The 20,190-nt window shown below is 44.0% G+C and overlaps 1 protein-coding gene across 4 annotated transcripts; it reads right to left on the bottom strand.

The window, feature by feature from the left end:
- Window positions 1-1,165: 1,165 nt before the first annotated feature.
- LOC134157252 (left-right determination factor 2-like) lies at window positions 1,166-20,104 on the bottom strand. 4 transcript variants are annotated; one of them, XM_062606006.1, is made up of 6 exons: window positions 19,684-20,104; window positions 5,980-6,210; window positions 4,937-5,418; window positions 3,834-4,071; window positions 2,768-3,007; window positions 1,166-2,479 (listed from the first exon to the last, which is right to left on the bottom strand). In XM_062606006.1, the coding sequence occupies exons 3-6, from the start codon at window positions 5,199-5,201 to the stop codon at window positions 2,140-2,142; spliced, it is 1,083 nt and encodes a 360-aa protein (XP_062461990.1). In that variant the 5' UTR covers window positions 5,202-5,418; window positions 5,980-6,210; window positions 19,684-20,104; the 3' UTR covers window positions 1,166-2,139. The 4 variants fall into 4 exon arrangements, with proteins under 4 accessions (XP_062461990.1, XP_062461987.1, XP_062461988.1 ...); XM_062606003.1 differs by having other exon boundaries at window positions 4,937-6,210; XM_062606004.1 differs by lacking the exon at window positions 19,684-20,104 and adding an exon at window positions 7,151-8,427 and having other exon boundaries at window positions 4,937-6,210.
- Window positions 20,105-20,190: the final 86 nt, after the last annotated feature.

Genomic DNA, 20,190 nt, shown 5'->3' with positions numbered 1-20,190 from the left:
GTTCCAGGAGAGGAACTGGGACTGAATGCCAATGCCATTAAGATAGATGCTACTTAGTCATGAGGAAGAAATGGCCCGGGATCAATCTGGCTTGCCCAGTTCTGATTCCAGTAACCCATGGTGCTGTAGCCCAGCGCTGGTGACTGGTGAGTCTGTGCTTCTGCCTTCTTCTCTCCCCTTAAAGCTCTTCTTTTGCCACAGACATTTACACAAGTGGAAGGTGCCTGCCTACCAAGAGGCCAAGGTGATGGTGGTTGCAGAGATGCCTGGGTGACCTCAGAGCCAGGGTCCTGCAGGGCAGCAGGGACACTTGACATCCAGCCTTCCCGATGAGAGACTTAAAGCCACCACAGGGTCCAACAGGTCCCTCTTTTCACCTAGCCCATGGCCACCCTGTCCAGTCAGACAAACTCATTTCAGAGTCCTCCCATGAGGTTCAGTCAGGGCCTCGGAGACCACATCCTACAGAGATGGATGGCAGTGACCTCTTCATCCCCAGAGCCACTTGCCTACTGAGAAGTCTGACACGAAGTATGGAAATCATTATCATTGGTGACACCCGGGCCAACAGTTTGTTACAGTTCAAAAGCCATTGTCATTGCACCTCTCCAGGGGATGTGCTGGTCAGATGTCATTCCGTAAGGAACAGTCAGGGTTAAAGCACTTCACCTGGGAAGGGAGGAGCACGAGCAGCTAATCTCTTCCTGCAGTACAGCTCCAGGTGACTGCCTGCGGGCTCTGGCACTGCACTGCTGCAGCTTACACCCAGAGCATCCTCTCCTGCCTGTCAGAATCATAGAATGGGGTGGGTTGGAAGGACCTTAAGATCATCTAGTTCCAGCTCCCTGCCACGGGCAGGGACACCACACACTAGTATGTTTCTAGGTTTTCTCTTTAAGAAAGCCTTGGCTTAACCTCTGCAGCAGCTCAGGTGGTGTGGGCTCTGCTCACCTGCAGATCCAGCCCAGTGCCAGTCCCCGCCTGGGTCCATGAGCTTTGCCAGAAGCGGGCAGGATCACACCGGTAACCGCGAAGAGCTGTTACTGTGTGTAACAGCTTCACACGAGCTGGGCACTTGGGTGCATTCAGAAACATGAGAGACTTTCTTCCCCTCCACTTTAATAACTAAGAATAAATATAAGCAAACACATGGCTACTTTAATTGTGGTTTATTATTGCCTTGAGTTTGTAACCACACAAAAATATCCCTAAATTGAAACAACTGCAAGACATAACCAGAAAAATAAAGGTCTGATTTCCTAGGGTAATGGTTTGACTTGATGATCTTAAAACCTCTTTTCCAACCTACTTGCTTTTGTGATTCTACGATTCTACAAACTGTTACTTGTGTGAGCAAACCTAAGTCCTAATATTCCCATTGATTTCAGAACTCTAAATTCTGTTTGAAATTCTCCAAAGCTCATGGAGCAGGGGCCAAAAATATGATCCTTTGTGTTCCAGGTAATATTTTATGTACATGTATGCATGTATATGATACATACGTGCATATCTATGTTCCTTTGAGCTCTAGACAATGTTTTATTTACATATATGTATGTAGACAATATGTATATATCCAATATGTATGTAGACAATACATACATATATTCTTATACTATATATATGTACACGTGTGTGTGTGTATACAATATATACATGTAAGTGCTTCTGCTCTCCAGTTCATCATAAACATGACTTGGACAGACAAGGACCAAAACCAGGAGTCTAACAATGAAAAGCTGAACCCATGTACTACTTCTCTATCTGGTGATGATCATTCCTCCTTTGCCTGTAGCTGCTTGCAATACTCCAGGGTAGGGACTGAAATACACTGGACGCAGGCCCATCAAATTCAGTGAAATTTGGCCAGCACCAACAGGGTCCTAAGAAGCATTAGGCTCCATAGGTACCCCTCACACAGTTATACATGAAGATGGATGCTCTTCTGAGCCCATCTATATGGACAGTGGCTTTAAGTGCAAGCTCTCTGCAGGGTAGTGGGGCGCATGCTGTCCCTTGCACACAGGTATGTGGGGGTCCCCCCAGCACCTTTATCACTGCATGGCTGCAGCCTGGGGTGTCTTTGGGAAGGGCTGTGAGGAGCCAGGGCCTGGGTAGCACCCCGACTGGCCCCACACCTCACACCAGTGCCATGCCATCCGTCACACAGCCGCACTTCTCGATGATCATGTTGGGAAACTCGGCCGCCTCGATCTCTGTGCGGTTGCCCCTCTTGACCAGCAGCATCATGGGCAGTGGGGAGCTCTCCACCCCGGCACAAGCACGCTCCCCATAGCCGAAGCGGCGCAGGGCGCTGGGGGCCTGCAGGCAGCCCCCCGAGCACCGGTAAGCCTGGTACCCTGCCGGCTCGATGATCCAGTGCTGCGCCCAGGGGAGCTCACGGAAATTCACGTAGTGCCTCTGCCGGCAGCAGGTGGATTTCCCCTTCACTGCCTCCTCCCTGCAGTCCCCAGGGCCCCTGTGTGCCAAGGGAGAAACAAGAACTGATGCTGTAACTGGAAAGTGGGATGCAAGAGAAATAACCCTCCCTGTTAATAGCACCCTGCCATGTGAAACTGGGGCTGTGATGGGGTTTCATTTGAATAGGCAGGCAACAAATATGGGAAGAGGAGAGGTGCGATTCAGCAGCAACTCTCTAACTCCTCCAGTTCACTTGTGAGGGCGAGAGCTGCACACCTTTTGTAAGCACAATAATTCAGGGGCACTCTTATACTAGAGGCAGTACAGATTTACCTTTCATACGTACCCATAGTCTTCCAAGTCGAGGGTGTAAAGCACCAGTTCAGGTTTGCTTAAGGCTTTATCCCTGGGGTCCTGAGAGGTGAAATGCACGGCTTTGGCCATTTCTGAGGCATAGCTGCCTACCCTTTCTCCCTCAATCCAGACCTCCAGGAACATTGGCTCCTGCCTCTTGCTCCGCTGCCAGTAATGCACGGCCTGTGTCACATCAAAGTTCTTCCAGCCCGACTCACGTATAGGAACCAGCCTGCACAACAACAGCTTGGCATTAGAGAAAAGCCCATCACACAAAGCCTGGGCTTGCAGCACTGTCACTGCAGCAGAATAATTTGCTCCCCATAGATTGTCACATGCCTTGATTACATGGTAATTTTTGCTGAGCACTCTGATGAACACAACAGCAATTAACACACACCTCAGAAAGGAGCATGGGGATCTAACAGACACTGAAGGGCCAAATAAAACTGTGTGCTCATGTTAAGGTATTACTTCGTGCTCATACAGAAATATGGCAGTACAGGGTTACATGCACCCTCAGGATTAGTGAGGCTGGTAAACACCACAGCATTCCCCTCTGCTCCTGTCTTGGCTGCATCAGGGCTGTAAGTTTCTACCCATCCAGAAAATTGGTTTGATGTCTAATTCTGCCTTCAAGGGTTGTAAAACTTCCACAGAGCTCAAGGCTACAGAATCAGATGCTTTTTGCATAGTTTACTTATTGAAACCAGGCAATGAGATGGCCAATTGAAAGCATATCAGCTGCCAGTAACCCATGTGAGTTAAGAGTGAGACAGAAGTGAACCAGGTGGAGTGTTTTAAAGGGGAAGATCTGGCAGTACATGGCATAGTTTCACACAGAAACAGATCATTTCAATGAATCATCATATATTGCAGTCTCAACCTAATATATGCTCTTACAAACTCATTCTGGGTTTAGAGGCTATAGAGCCTGATTCTACAGATGTAACCCCATCAGACTGACCGGAGGCACAAACACATGACAACCAAACCCAGCCCAGAGGACCCATACCCTGTAACTAGAGTCCTGCCTTCAGGAGAGGTCCCTTTCTTACCTGGAGTCTATTAGGGAGGTCCTGTTGGTGCCATCGTGCTGCCGCTGCACCCAGTACACGCTGACTCTAGCATTGGAGATGGGCCTGTGAGACTGCCTGGCAGGCAGGTTTGCTCTGTCCAAAGGCTTTTTGAAGAGTTTCAGCTCAGCCATTGTCACTTCACTGTTCTGAGGTATTCTGCCCTCCATGTCAAAGATCAGGTTCTGGCGTGTGGTTGTGTCAGAGTAGAGGGCTTCTCCTGCCAAGGAACAAAATAGACAGCCTGTCATTGCCATCCCAGTGAGCAATGCCCCCACACATCATCCACTATTATCATCACAACACACTCTTTCCATGCTTCCAAATCAGCCCTTGTGGCAGAGACAGCCACTAAACACACCTTTTCTAATGCATACTTAAATCAATGTCTTGCAAATGCCCTAATTCTTCTATGTCTGAGCCTCTGTAATCTGAAGGAAAGAAATCTCCTATATCATTTGACGCCAAACCCAGCAAACCCCAAAAGGTGCACATCGCATTGTGCCAGCACTGGGCACAAGAGCAGGAAATTGCCCCACTTGCAATGAAATAGTGCTTTCACTTGCTGCATAGGGTGCTATGTATGCCTTCTGGAATTGAAACAAGTGTCCTTGTGCAAACCCCATGGTGTCTGCAGAGCTGATTTCCTCTTTGATGTTCTTCCCAGGCAAACAAAACCAAATCAAAACAAAAATACAGGGGAGAATGAAATATCCTCAAAGAGATGTGATTCTTATCAGAGGACTTTCTAGACTTTTGACCCAAAACCTGCCAGATCTGCACTTTGTACTGATTTTTTTTTAACATCACTTTTCCACCTGCCCAAAATGTTACCTGGGTACCAAAGCTTTTCCCTTCTACTAAGCCCCAGCAGCAGCCTGCCCCGGTCTGGGACCCGCTCTCCAGGTGCAAGGTCTTACTCATGCGTGTTACTTGCCCCTCTTCTACTCAGCTCAGGTTTGGAGCCAGACCCAAACTTCATTCCCTCCGTGGGTTTGCCTGTGCCCATCCTGTTGCCTCCCATGGCAACAGCACAACGCTTCCCAAGCTCCCAACAGTGAGGAGTTTCCCAGCAGAAACATTACCTGCGTTGCCAGGGATCCCCCTGAGGATGCCGGCCAGGCTCGGCAAAGCTCTGCGCTTCACCCTTTGCCGCTTCAGCATAGAGATGTATTTGTTCTTCACATGGTCTGGGATAACCAGATCCACCAAGTCTCTCCTATGAAGTGTAGGGACCCCAGAGAGCCCCAGCTGCTTCAGCAACACCTCCTTGAACCCCTCCTGGGTAAATGCTCGGACTGTGATGACCAGGCAGAGCAAGGAGAGCATCCGGGCGAACCTCACATCCATCCTCCTCTGTCAGCGAAGAGCTGCCTGCCCAGCAGAGATGAAGGGGGGATGTCTCTCAGCAGAGATGTGGTGGCAGGCTGCCTGAGCGGGATGCTGGGGTTTTATAGCCAGCCTCGTCCCACTGGCACAACAAATTCCACAAGTGGGGATGAAGCAGAGAACTTGAAAGGATCACTTCCCCATCAATAGACACATGCCAGTTTAACACCTTCATCCACTGCAAAGTTAATACAAAGCAGTTTAGGGGAGCTTCCAGATTCCTTCACAGGGAAGAAGTTTCCATTCTTTTTTAACTCCCTGTAAACTTCTGCCCAGAAAACCCCTGTGTGATCAGTGTCTCATGTTCAGGCTAGGTCAGGGAGGAAACACATCTGCAGAGTACATTGCTTTAGGTACCACACCATATGATTCTTAAAGGAAGCATCAATCTTTACCATAGGGGACTTGCTACCTAAAATATCCACTATCAATCAGGAGAATAATGCTTTAGCTGGAAGTCCATCTTTATGGCAAGCATTAAAAAATCATTTAAAATCTTTTTTTTGGGGGGGTAGGTGCTGCTTTGATCTCTGAATATTTGTACTAAGCACATGAATCAATGCAGTGAATCACAGGAGCTGAATGGTTTATGACCTTTTATGCTGCTCCTGAATCACAGAAGGTGGAAGATGTACAGGTCTGGCATTTTAGAAAAATGTCCCATCACTCTTTATGGATTCCTGTGGGTTTCATAATACTTGTGCTTAAGAGAAGAAGGCTTTATATAAAGGCAGATCACCTTTCAGTGAACATGAGAAACCACTCTGCTTTTCCACAGCATGGATGAGGAATATTGGTATTTTGAATGCTGTTTAGTCTCTGGAGAGCTGGCCTGGAGGCTGGGGGATGTGTACAGATGTTTGCCTTGAAGTCAACCTTTAAACTTGAAGCTCACATTCTCTGCTTCCCTGGCCTTTGCTGGCATAAGATGTGGAAGTCTGGTTTTGAAACAAATCCCAGGAGAAGCACACTGAAAAAGAATAAAATGTAACTGATAACAGTGATGGAGCATGGCACTTGGGCAAATTCTTATGCTCTGCAGCAGTGACATGCCTGAGCATACATACAAATGCCTTCAGGATTAAACGTCTCTGTAAATGGTTTTAAATTCGTCCAGTTTGATCCAGTGTCCAGGCTGAACAGTGTGCCCTGGGAAAAGCCTGGCTAGAAGAACCTGTACAAAAGCAGCTCACTGGGGTTTATCCCTCCTTAAAACAAGCATCAGCCAAGGCAGCATGGTTTGTACACAGAGGAAGGCAACAAAGTGGCCTGAAAGAGCGTAACTAAACACTTGGCGTTAGTGAACATTTTGTCTTTATGACCTTGCAAGAAACTTTTCTCCTTACCCATGATAAAGCCTCCATTAAATGTTAAAGGGGCACCTTATTTAGCTGAATTGAGTTTTAAGGCTAAAATGGAAACATAGACTACAAACTAACAGTCTGTGCACAGCCCAAGGCAGTACATTCTTTAATCTTTTCCTTTGTAGAGCATCTTCCTCTGAACAATTCCGTATTTTCTGTTATATTCATTCCCAAGACACAAATAGCAGTGAAAAATATCCACTTCATTGACTGCCTCAACTTCAACTCATGTCAGAAACTCCTGCTCTTGCAAGCAAGAGGAGGGAAGGGGTTTATGTGATATCTTTGTGACACTCTCAGCCCCTTAGGAAGGCTCAGTATGCCTGGCTCTTTCCCCTGTACTGCCTCCCCAGCTAAACAGCACGACTGCTTCTCATTGCATGAAACCAATGCAGTCACACCATGAACCACTTCAGAGACTTAGGGCACAAACTGCACCTAAGCAATGTTAGGGGGGCTGACAAAGTTTTCTTTAGATCTGCTCTGTACATGTTGGATAACTCAGTTCCAGCAATGAATTTGTTTTCTTTATACAGTGATAGTCACCTGAGTAAAACTGCAATTCATGGATTTGTAATGGTCTCTCTGTCATGTCAGAAGACCTGATCCTGTAAACCTTTATCCATCTTTCACTCCAGAGAGTGGTCCTCCTGTGTAAAGAGGGCTCTTCAGAAAACCATAACATGAAATGGAAATGTTCCAGCAGCACTTGGCTTTCCTGGATCTGGACATGACGTGATTTCTCCTGCAGCTGATGTCTAATCTACCAGGACTCTCCACTGTCCAGTGTGTATTGGAAGGTGATTTATGGGCTTCACACACAAAATTATTGACCAAACACAGTTGAAGCTCAGCTAAGAAGAAAACAGAGGATGTGGATTGTAGGCTTTTCACAGGAGAGTGATTATCTGGTCCAATTGGAGGATTTGCCATTCCCCCTTTGTCACACAAACAAGAAAAAGTCAGGAATTTTATAATAGCTCTTTTTGTGTAATGTGTATTAGAACCTGTATGGCACATTCAAAATGTCAAACACAGGATTTGCAGAGGCTGCAAGGGATTAAATATGAACAACTTCCAGTTTTAATAGAAGCCAGTGCTTAGGGAAGAGAGAATCTTTATGTTTAAGCTTAATTTCATTACAAATGGTTCCCCGTGACATTTGCTGGGTATATCTATGCAATGGGGCTTGGGAAATAAATCCAACAGGTTCAGAGAGAAAGTGTGAAAGGCTTAGCCTACTTATGTAGCCCTTATCCTGGGATACAAGAAAGTTTCAAATGTATTTGCAGTATGTCAGCGAGGATCTAAATATTTTCAAGATTTGAATTTCTATGGACACAATTCTTTTGCATTGCAATTGTAGAACAGCCTTTGCCTGAGTGGTGTGAAAGGCAGCAGCTTTTGTGTGCTCCAAGAAATGCCCTGATTTGTGCAACAGGTTTGTTGCACAGAGATGGGAGCGCATCTCTATGTAGATTTTGGTCTGGTATGCCCCCAGATCAGGGTCTTTTGAAACCAGGAGTGTGGAAGTAAAAACAGTAGTAGTTAAGATGCAGGTATAAACTTGCCAAGTTAAGAAAGGAATTCAAGTAGATGTTCTGTTTCATGTTCTTTTCCAGTCTGAAGCACACTGAGGTTTACATAACTAACAAACACACCACCACAAAATAAGCTGGTCATGTGAAGTGCTGGGTTATGGGTTTCAAAAGTGGGAGCAAACTGCAGCTGATGCATGAAATTATGCCCTTCTCGTGCTGCCTCACTAACACACCATGACAGCCGCCAGCCAGTGCTTCAATCTTGATATCCATTTTAAACCCAGGTTACACACCTTTAAGTGGGATTTCACAGGCATCTTTGGCTTCTTTCTTGACTGGCATAGTCTGTGCTGGCGGTGGAACTCCCACTCCTCTGCAGAGACCGGCCCTGCATCAAGAGAACATGGAGCTCACCAAGCTGGAAAGCCACCCCACTGCCAGCACACAGCAGCTTCACTTCTCTCAGTCTGGGTTTAAGCCTAATTTCTAAATAGTGACCAAGGCAAAAAGCATTTCCATTTCTCACCTCCCAAGCTGCACAGCAGCTTCAGTGCAGGATGAGAGTGAGATGTCACTAAGTGCAGCAGGCAGTATTCACTCATGAATACTGTCTGAGGGCTCATGGCTTAGCCTGCCCTCAGTGCAAGCATGGCTGGAGGTGTAACACAGTGCAACACTTGTCCCACCCCCAGGAAAGAGGCAAACCTGTACGCTGATGTTGCCTTTAGGCAAGGAGAAGGGCAGTATATGCCTCACTCCATCCAGCCTGTGTGGCTCCAGGGATGATGCAGAACAACTAGCGCTAATTCATAGAATCACAGAATGGTTTGGGTTGGAAGAATGTTAACGCTCATCCAGTTCCAACCCCCTGCCATGGGCAGGGACACCTTCCACTAGAGCAGGTTGCTCCAAGCCCCATCCAACCTGGCCTTGAACACTGCCAGGGATGGGGCAGCCACAGCTTCTCTGGACAACCTACGCCAGGGCATCACCGCCATGACAGGGATGAATGAAAATGGGATATGCCTGTTGAAAGGTACTGGGAAACCATCTCGCCGGGGCAGTGGCTTTCAGTCCTCCTCTACCTCTAGAGAAGCTGCTCTTTCATCAGAGCATGAATAGCTTGCTCAGTGTGCAGAGTCAGAAGAACAGCACCCAGAAATTTGGTGAGGCCAGCATAGCTCATAAGTTTGCACGTCTGCTCCATATGGCCTCAGCCCACTCTGCTAGAACCTGGCATGGAAAAGGTTCATAAGACATGGCATGATAACACAAGACATCCAACTTTTATCCGGCTCCCAGGGCCAGGCTCCAAACAGCAAAGCCACTCAATGCAGAGCACTGATCTGCACTAAATCCTTTCTGCTGGTCATGATTTGTTCCAGAATTTGGCCGTGTTAATTCTTGTGCCAAAAGGCTTTGTGCCTGACTTGCCTGTCCTTATCTAAGCATTTCCATGCACCATCACCCCATGCCCAGAGTGGGTGCATAAATATGGACTTTACATCTGCATTATGGACTCCGGCTAATAGGACTCTGGGAAATAGAACGTTGTGCCCCTTCTCTGAGCTGAACCATGTTCATTCTGACCTGACAGTGCACAAAACTCATATCATTGCAACCACAGCCTCAGTTCTTAATGTTTGCTCTGCCTGACAGCTAAGGAGCCAATTCCAGTACCAAGTTTTGTGGAGAAATCATCTACTTGAGCTATACAGAAATTATCCAATTCATTTACTCTAGGCTAGGACAGGAGCCTGCTTTTCCTCAACACCTGCGTGCGCTAGACTGCACTGGCTATCTCCAATGAAACGTCTTACAGACTGCATGTCCTGTTGGGTTCCTCTCACAAAATGCTGATGATGAAGCCCCAGGCAGCAACAGGAATAATGTTTCCTTATGCACTTATCCTGTAATGCATCCAGCATGGTAAACCCCCCATTTTATTTGAGAGATGTTGCAAACCTGGTCTAATCTTAAACTCAGCTCATGCAACTCCTGGTGCTATGTATCTCAGATTGCACTGACTTCAGCATGCCTTCCATAGGCAGGCTCCTGCTTTTACTCACAGGCTTGTTTTGGTCAAACAGCCCAGACAAAAGGCTGCTTGTTTGAAGAGGAATGGATATAACATCCAATGTCCCACTATGTCCTTGGTCAGCTGATGTCAGCTGGCCTGCTCACAGACTTTGTGTTGGCAGCATTTGCAAAGTACCAGTGTTCTTGCAGAAAAGAGATGTCCAAGACTTTTTTTAACAGAAAAGCAAACACAACTGTTTAAATACAGCTTTTTCTGTCCCCTCTGCAGTCTCCTCCCCACTGCCCTTATCTGTGCCTTGTTTGGAGCTGGGGAAGCAGGATTTGTTACCACTCTGATGGCTACAGAAAAGGCAAAACCACTGACATTTAGCAAATACTGCTGAATCAGACAAATAAGCATATGTCCCTAAATGGCTTGTTTTACACCACAGTCCACTTCATTAAGGAATGTCTCCATTACTGAGAAATAGCTGTATTTTTTAGGAGCACCATTTAATTTTCTAATGAGATTCCATTTATCTGCCTAGTTAAAATGCTGCATCTTTTCTCCTCTCTCTGCAGCTGTGTGTTGATGCTGTTAAAAGTTTATCAGCCTTTTTTTAAGAGTATGTTTTTCCTGCCTTAGTGATGGAAGTTAAGACTCCACCTCTGGGCCAGGCAGGGCTGGTGTGGCTGCATAGGCTCTCCCTGCTCTTGGTGGTGCGTGCTGCTGAGTTGGCCTTTAACCAACACACTCCAGTGAATGTCACCATGAGGGCTCAGTGTGTGACCCTGTCAGCTGCCATCTCTATGGGTGGACTTGGCAATTCTGGGTTAACAAATGGACTTGATGATTGTAAAGATCTTTTCCAACCTAAACAACTCTGTCTCAATCCCTCTACAGATTCTGTGCCAAGTTTGTGTACTGAGTGGCCTTCCACTGACTGAGAAATGCCCCCATTTTCCTGTCATGCTAATACATTTGGAACACTATTCATATTTCATCTGTGGCAGCAAGTAGCCTGGCTTAATTCTGGATCATATTGCCTCCAGTTAATTTTAACTCTAGTAACTTTTGCTTCACTGAACAGAATTCCCTCTTTTTGCCATGCAAATTAACCACTTTTTTCCCAAGTCAGATAAAGAATAACACTATATTTTAGCAGCTGTAATTTATTTCTATTACCAAAAGAAGCTGAAAAAGCAGAAAGATTATGAAGTAACGTTAATGAAAGTCGAATAATTTGCATTACTAACTTTTCTGGAAGATGTTTTTGTTCTGCAGGCCAAAAATAAAGATGAAAGGCCAAGATGAGTGAGATTTAAAAGGAACCTCTTCTGTTAAGCCCTGTGAGCTGTTATACAATATAGTAATATTAGTGTAGTGCAAAAAAAGGCTCTTCCTTGCATGGAAAATTACAACAAACACTGCAAGATCGTAGAACACAAAGTGAAGTCATAACGTGCACAGAGATTACAAGATAGACCTGATAAATACTTTAGACTTCTCTAATTTGGTGCATCAGATGGAGTGTGGAGTAACTGCCTAAAGGCTTCCGTTAGACCTCACTGAGATACTTAAAATTAACTTGGGCAGCGCCTTAGCAAACACATTGATAGGAAAAAAGATACCTGCAACAGCAGGAAAATGAGCTAAACTACTTGTATGGTTGTCTTCCATCTGTAACATCTGCTGCTAAAGTGACTCAGGGGCTATTGTGTGTCAGTGGGTTTTACACCGTGGAACATAGATGTATTCCGTTTCAAAGAATTACTTGCACATGGCTGTTTTCCTTGATGTTAACAACACATCAGTGCCATGATTGGAAGGATGATGAAATGGAATTCTGAATGGATGCAGCAACAGCACCAGATGTGCCTGCCCGAGCTTTGGGTGAGCTGGGGTGGTGCTGGGGCAGAATGTCTGAGAAGCTTCAGAGGGTGCAGGAGATTCAAGAGGTACAAAACAGTCTTCTTGGAACTGGTGATGTGAATCAGACTATAATCCCTCATCCTCATGTTTAATAGTCACTGGTTTTAAACAGAAAGATGCAGGCTTAACTTGCTGTAAACACTGAATTGAACTTTGCAGGCATCTCGTCTTCAGAGTTCTGAGAATGGTCTTCAAGGGCGACAGGGTATTTGATATGCATTTAAAGGATTTTAGACCTGTTATAAAATTTCAGATCATTAACTCATTTTTGACCCTAGTGAGCTGTTTCCTACTTACACTGTTTTATTATTTATCTTGTTCATTCCATTACCTTTCACTCTACATTGGGTACCCTATTACACCTTTGAGAAGTGCGTAATAACAAGTATTAAAAGATCCCCCTACTTTTCTTTTGCCTTCAAACAATGCTGCAATGTGCAGGAAGGAGGGTGTGTGTACACACCACTTAAGCAGTTATTACAAAGCTGTTTTCACTTAAATACTTATATTATCATTGCATTGCTCTTGTAACGTTTTGGGGTATGTTACTACTTGTTAGTGAAAAAGACTTCAGGATGAAAGCACTGGATAAAACACACCTCCTTATGTATTTGACTCCAAAACAGAACACAAAGGGGTATTTTACTTCATGACACAGGTCAAATTATGTAATTTCCTGCTATGTACTCATATCTATGTAAACAAGGGGTATAAAGTCTTGGATTTAACGTGGCCCTTGTAAAGAGTAAAATAAAGCTGTGTGACCTGGCTACTTTTAATCCTTTTAGCATTCATACTACAGGACCCTGGGAGATGCACCGTGGCCACTTGATTTTAAAAGGGAATGTAACCACACTTGGCCAAGTCACTTGAAGCGTGAAACACAAACTTCAGTTGCTTTTGTCTCTTCTTTTCTTACCTAGCCATTTGCTTATTCACAAGCGTTAATACAGGAATTACCAACATTTCCTCATAGCAACCAAATGCATTTCTGAACCTTACTTTTGGATTCAACATGGGGTTCTGTAGGAAATGCCATGCCTTTGAAGCTGGTATTTGTCAGCTTTCCAGGCTGAATAACTATAGTAAAGACATAGTGACTAAAATCTGTTTTACTTATGCAGCACCAGTACAGCAGTTGCCAGTACAGAATCCAGGATCTTTGGACGAATCATACATGTGGAGAAGATTTTTAAATGCCCCAAAAGGAATTCAGAATCCATTTTTTCTCTATTTGGACAAAATTTGGGTGCTTAGTCCCTCTTCTCTGCTTTTATTCTAAACCTGAGGAATCTTTTACCTTTGCGACAGGAAAACTAGAAATAAATTACTACAATCAAGGAGGATACTTAGATTGCCCAGGAATGGATTTGAGATTCTTACTTAGTTTGACCAGATCTGTTAGGACACCTCAGACTACAGCAAAATGGTGTTTTCAATGACATTCAGGTTCTACAAATCCAGTGGAAGGAATCTGAAAATCACTATGTGCAGCAGACTTGGAAGACTGGCTCTTAAATCTCTTTGGAGGCTGCACTGCTTGATTTGTTCTCAGTCCCTTGTGATAGGAAAGTTTACCTCTGGACTTCACTGTGTTCCCAGGCTGGTAACTCTTTTAAACACATGCTGTCCTAAAGAAGAAAATGCTCCAATTCACAACAGAACATGAAAATATACTATTGCCTGGGTTTCCCTTGAAAGTGATTCAGAAACAGCAGCAATTACAAGACATAGTTGTCTTGTTTCCTAAGGATAGTGGAAGAAACTGGTTTCTTAACATAATTTCATGTCCTCTGAGAAATGCTCTCATTGTGATCAACTGAATAGTAAGTTCAAGGTCTTACACTGACGCATGAAACCCTTCTAATCTTCACAGGAATTACAGTGCAAAAGGACTATGATCAACCTGGCTCACTGCTCCCCGGAGCAGTTGGCAAATCAGGGTCTTAAACCTCAAGTCTGCTCGTCTCAGGGCTCCAAGTGCAGCAGTGACAGCTTCAACCTACCCTCTCAGCTGTGCCCAAACAGTCCCAGAAACTGACCCAGGCAGGATGTAGAAGAAAAGGTGCACCATGTTGTGAAGGCAGGAATAGTTGGCCTAGATGCTCCCACGCAACATGGAGCATTTCTCCTGCTCTAGGGTCCATCTCACTCCAGAAACTCCACAAAGTGACTGGGCCACTTTACAGGATGGGCTTTTAACTCCTCCCAAATCAATTCGGATCACTCACTTCATTATAATCTGGTATATAATCTGGATATATAAACATCTGCTTTACTGAATCTGGGTATCTAAACATCTACTTTACTGAAACTGTATAGAGTATCAATAGGAAGGCAGAGCTGAAAAGGTTTGTTTCCTTTTCCTTGTTCTGTCCCTGAGTCAGAATAATGACCTTGAGCAAATCTCCCTGGCCAAAATTTTCAAGTCCATATTTAGACACCAAAATAAATAACCTGATTTTCAAAGGCACCAGCCAACCACAGCTTCTATAAACAAAACCCTAATCACCAGTAGACTCTAACAGTAACTGTACATAGAGTATCTCAGTAAAACAAGAGATATCCCTCTTGCCATCTGTTACTGCTTACCTACAGGGAAGAAAGTTCTCCCTATTGGTCCCCAGATCACCCATGTCTTTAAGCTCCTCTTGCAGTGACTACATTACTTTTTTACACAAATCAGGCCACATGGATACTTTTATACCCTCTGCAACTGTTTGAGAAGATGGAACAGAAAGAAAAACAAGTGATTCAGAGAAAATAAAATCATCACCGAAAAGTAAACATGAGAAAGAATGAATGGAAGGAGGAAATAAACTACTGCAAAAAAAGGAACAAAAGAATGCATAGGGAGGGATGAGAATGGGAAAATCAGAAGGTATGGTGATAACATGTCCAAAAGGTGATCACACGCTAAGGAATGGCTAGTATTTAGGTAACTCTACCATTCCCCTATAGCACAGGTCCCATGAAGTGTCCAGGGAGAACTCACATGCCTGCAGCATGCCTCAAGCAGCATGGATGCTTCAGCACCTCACCATTTCCAGCCATGCTCCAGTAAAGCCAGGCCCTGGGTGCAGGATTTTACTTGCTGGAAAGAGCCACACTTCTTTTAGTCAAGGCTGTTTGCCATTGCAATGGCTCTTCACAGCCTCCTGCTTAAGCCACTTTGCATCCTGTCACCAAAGCGCCTGGTGTACCTGGCACCTGACCCCCTGCATAGGCTCACCAGGATCCTGCTCATCCTGCTGTCATTAGTGGCACCCCGCACTCGCCCGCTACAGCATGTATCTGCAAAGGAGCCAAGTCACTGCTGCAGTGGGAAATGTAACAGAGATCTTCCCAGCTCTTCACAAAGCCAAAATCTGAATTTAACAGATCTAAAGGCCAACACACATAAATCTACAGAGGTAATTACTGGTGCAAGCTCCTAGGTGGAACACAGAAGCTAATGAGCGTAACTCTTCTGCTGCTTTAGGTTTGCTTTGAGTGAACCTGGGATTCAAATAAAATCAAAGCTCTTTGAAATCCTCACAGTCTGCACTCCGATTTTTTGTTCCTAAGTCCAGAAGTGGGAAGCGGGATTTCCTGCCTAAGGGAAAAAAGATTACTCGTTTTAGAAGTCCTTTAAAAATCATTTAATCCAGATCTCTATTCAAATACTTAAGGAAGTTCTTTACTGTGAGGGTGGTGAGGCACTGGTTGCCCACGGAAGTGGTGAATGCTCCATCTCTGGCAGTGTCCAAGGCCAGGTTGTACAGAGCCTTGGGTGACATGGTCTAGTGTGAAGTGTCCCTACCCGCAGCAGAGGGCTGGAACTGGATCATCTTAAGGTCCTTTCCAACCCAAACCATTCTATGAATCTATATTAAGGCTTAAGCTTTTGACACTTTAAAAATACTGTGAATTACATTTATAAAGGTTCAAGTAATGTGTCTGATGCTGATATCTGAAGGGAAGTCAAGCCAGTGAACCAAGAAGAGCCATCACCAAAGCCTTGAAACCCAGTTCTTAAGTCTAAAAGCTGTGAAACTCACTGGACTCTTTGTAGACAGTGGATAAAGCAGACCAATCAATGGAATAACTAGTTTGCTCAGAATGAGTAGTATTTGAAAAAAAACTAGACCCTATTTTCCCTTTTCCAATCTTTTCTAATCAGAACCAAGATTTGAGAGGTTGCTTAACAAATACGTACTTTCAATTCAAGCTTCCAGCAAACCCTGCTGACTTCACCCTCCAATGGCTTAGACTGCAAGATCTCCTGGGGCGTTTTGTGGCTCCTGCAAAAGCAATCACCCAGCTTTCTGCTCCAAGGAAAGCAGAACCCAAGGCAGGATGTTCTTAGTATCTGTCCAGGTTTGCTTTCACCCTGGTACTGGTACAACGAGAGTTACTATTTATGGTCAGGAAAGCTGTGGAACACAGAGGCTCTACAGGACACCAGAGTTCTTCACTAGAACTAACATCTGCTGCAGCCAAAAGCAAGCTGTAAGTGGTTTGTATTTTATACTGGTGACAAACACACCTGCTCCCTGATTCACCTAAATCCAAGGGGTCATGTGGCCAGGTGCTGTCCTCTCCACTGGGAGAGACCACATTGTGACAGACGGTTTCTCCATCTCCCTCTCTCTCAGAGAGCTGCCTTAATTATAGTTAGTGCTATGCCACTCATACATTAACTCCCTTCAGGCTCTATACACACACGGTTAACACATGGATAGGCATTAAGATAATAGGTATATTCAGAAAATCATGAAGTCATCCATGTTTCACATCACCTTGTCCTAGTTTTGTGCCGAAGTGTGTCACATCAACAGCGGCTGCATTTCGACGAGCTAGTAATAAACCTAAAAATCAGCAAGAGATCCTCCACAGCCACAAAACAGAGGCATAAAACCTCACACCATGCACAGGGGTGAGGAAGTCCATGCACTGTCCCCTGGTAAGGCACAGGCCTGGCTTAGCCTATGGCAAGGTTTGGCAGTGTTCATAGCTGGGGTGTTGTACAGAAGCACTCACTGGGATGCCTCTTCAGACACAACCAGGATGATCAAAACCACTGAGCTCAGTGCACAAAGTAGGGACAATAATTCACCACTTCATAAATCAAGCTTAAATGCAAAATATGTTGAAATAAGCTTTTTTTTTTTCTCCTGCACTTTTCAGTGCTGCTATTTCTGACTGCAGTTACTTGTGCATTTTGACAAAACTCCAGTTGTTATCTTGACAAAGCTCATGAGAAAAATCAATCATGCTCAAGCATCAATACTAACACTCCATTCACCATTTCCTGACACAAAATGTAAAAGCAAAGCAAGACAAATTTCTATCATATATTGATAGCTATAGTAGGTTAAATATTTTGTAAAATAATGAATTCTCTTACTAGAAATACATTCCAACTTTAATGCAAGGCTATTTCTACCTTGAAAATCAACATGTTATCTATGAATGTGAAGCAGCACTACAAAAATAAGTATAGCAAGAAACCAAGTGTAAATTGTTAATTTAAATCAACATTGCTGCTTGCTGATTTGTATTATGATTATAGTTCATTTAAATCTATCTGTCTAGATTTTATTATTGGTTTGTTTTTATTAGACATATATTAATGCTCAGGCTTTTCAAAGGAAGACTCCTTAACGCCCACACCAAATCCTTGGGTATATCAAGCCTTGTAAACAGACTGCTAGATGAAGGAGAAAAAGCTAGCAAAGGGCTGCCAGGCTAGAAGCCTGAATTAAATCCATTAAGATATATTTGAATAGGCAGATAAGTAAGGAGCAGCAATCTGGGCTAACGAGTTTCTTCAGAGAGAAGAAACCACAGTGAGAGCTGCCACGCATGGTAAAGCATCAGGCCACCTGCTACTCGCGTCCAGAGACTATTGATGTCCTGTTGGGAGTTCACCCATCAAGGGAAGTCCTGCTGTGATAAATCAAACTAAAGTGACAGAGGAGTTCTTCAGACATAAGGTCATTTAATAAAGCAAGGGAAGAGTCGCACACGTAAGTGTAAACACCCAGCACACTTGTTCAGCTTGGTGCTAAAGAGCTGTTGAAGTGAATATGGAACATGCAAAATACAAGAAAGATGGAAGAATCTGAAATTCTGTTGGCCTGCTCCCCAGGTGCTGAGGCTGGACTTCCATCTGCTTGAGCAACATAATGAAACGTTTGCTAACTAATGACAGTATGCGGCTTTTGTCACCAAAAGAACAGACAGTGGTAAACAAAACCCTATTTACAAGAGGTAGGGAAGAGGGAAATGTGACTCTGCTGTTGAAATTAGAGATAAACAAAATCACACCACTTAGCTAAAGAGCCTGTCTAGACAGAGGAAGAAAAAAAAAACCCAAATGACAAAAGCCTGATGTTACTCTTGTGAGAAAGAGGGGAAAATGATTTTGTAGCCAGGCAAAAGTCTTCAGAATGCAGAACATCAAGACTATAATGTCAAGATCATTGAATATCACCTATTTTACACTCCAAAGGAAGATAATCTATCCACAGCAAGGCCTTCTTAATTTTGAAAAAATAAGGCAAGACTCAAAAGTACAAACAGCTAAAGAAATCACTGAGAAAATCAACCAAAAGGATTTTGGTCCTAGCAGTGTAAGAGCTGTGAGCATACACTGAGGCTTCACCTATGTGATAGGTCTACTCTGCTGCAACTACATCAGTAATCTTTATTTAAAAGAAAGCAATTACAACTAATCCACTTTAGATTTCTGTTTTAAAATACACTGTCCACAGTTCCACAGGAACAGTTACTCCAGAGAAGCCAAGATGGAGTAATTACTACACTCACACCAAACAACCTTAGAACCAACATATCCCTAAGCACAGAGCTAAAATAATCAGTATCATTCAACAACAGTGGAATTTCTTTATTCCAGCAGTGAATCTGAACCACTCTGCTTTGAGCTGGAACTTTTATGCCATTTTCCAACTAACAGTGTAAAATTACAGGTTATCTACAATACAGCTGCTAGATAAATTACGGAGTTATATCTTAAAATGTCTCTCAGTTACTGCAGGTAAATAGTACTTTTCCCCTTCTGTGGGATGGACTGAACGAAGGCAGGTAACATGTACAGCCAAATGCTGCTCTCCATTGAGCACCCATCCCTGAAAAGTGAAACAAGAATTTGACGGAGAGAAACAGTTGTGGATTAATAAAATGGCAGGGAACTGAATAGCAGGTATGCATTCAGGGCCCTAAGAAATATAGTCTGAATAGACATGAACATAAAGAGCTGAAGATGGAGAGGCATGGGCAACACTGTCAACTGGAGGAGATACTGGCTTATTGGCAGCTGCGATGCTCAGTTCTTAAGCACAAGTGTGGCCTGACTTCTTCATCTCTGCTGGTAGAGATGCCTTGATCCCCAGCATCCCATGGGCTGGGAATCAGTTTCCTCCCAGATTTGTCATAGGCACATTAAGATAAAACTCCCTAGGTTTTGTTTTTTTCCAATTTACAACACGGGAATGCTATTTCTCAGGCGTGTGGAGACAAAAGGCTTTGAATATTCTGTGGAACAGCCATGTTACTATTATAACTTAATCTCTTTCAGTTACCTTAGTGTATGGGCTGCTCCATTTGTACCTGCATGCTTGTCCACTTCACCAGATTGGGAACTGTGAAGTCTCTCTTGAAATCTCACGTATCTTCTTCTTTTATTATTATTATTATTTATTTTTTTATCATTTTTCTATAAAAAGCTCTGTTTGGGTCTAGGTTTTTTCAACGTTAATGGATAACAAGTCATAGAGGCACAAAATGGCTTCCTCCAAACCACAGCACTGTAGCCCACACTGAGAAACCACAAAGTAGTTTTGAAATCCTTCATTCTTTACCAAAGGTTTTATTGGTAGGATCTGGCATAAAACCTTCTTAGCTATGAACATCAGAAATAACTGTTGTAAACCATTGTAGATGCCACTTCAACGTTGTTTCATCAAGGGAATGCTTGGCTCAAGCTGTGCATGGCAGGGGGCTAGGACTAAGTCCTTTCCAACCCAGTCTGTGATTCTATGCTTTAAAGGTAGGTTCTTTGGCATACACAGGCCTCTAACCTGAAGCTC

This window comes from Pezoporus occidentalis, unplaced genomic scaffold, assembly GCF_034315485.1.
Source record: "Pezoporus occidentalis ecotype Australia unplaced genomic scaffold, CSIRO_AGI_Poc_V1 ctg93, whole genome shotgun sequence".
NCBI classification, from domain to species: domain Eukaryota; kingdom Metazoa; phylum Chordata; class Aves; order Psittaciformes; family Psittacidae; genus Pezoporus; species Pezoporus occidentalis.
The sequence above is the reverse complement of the archived record's forward strand: the minus strand, read 5'-3'. Positions and strand labels throughout refer to the sequence as shown.

Bases quoted from the DNA above. Each gene is read 5' to 3' on its own strand.
- LOC134157252 (XM_062606003.1), bottom strand. From the start codon at position 5,201: ATGGATGTGAGGTTCGCCCGGATGCTCTCCTTGCTCTGCCTGGTCATC. The intron at 4,072-4,936 runs GTAATGTTTCTG...GTTCCTTGGCAG, and splicing joins GGGGATCCCTGGCAACGCAG to GAGAAGCCCTCTACTCTGAC. The intron at 2,480-2,767 runs GTACGTATGAAA...CTTGGCACACAG, and splicing joins CTCGACTTGGAAGACTATGG to GGGCCCTGGGGACTGCAGGG.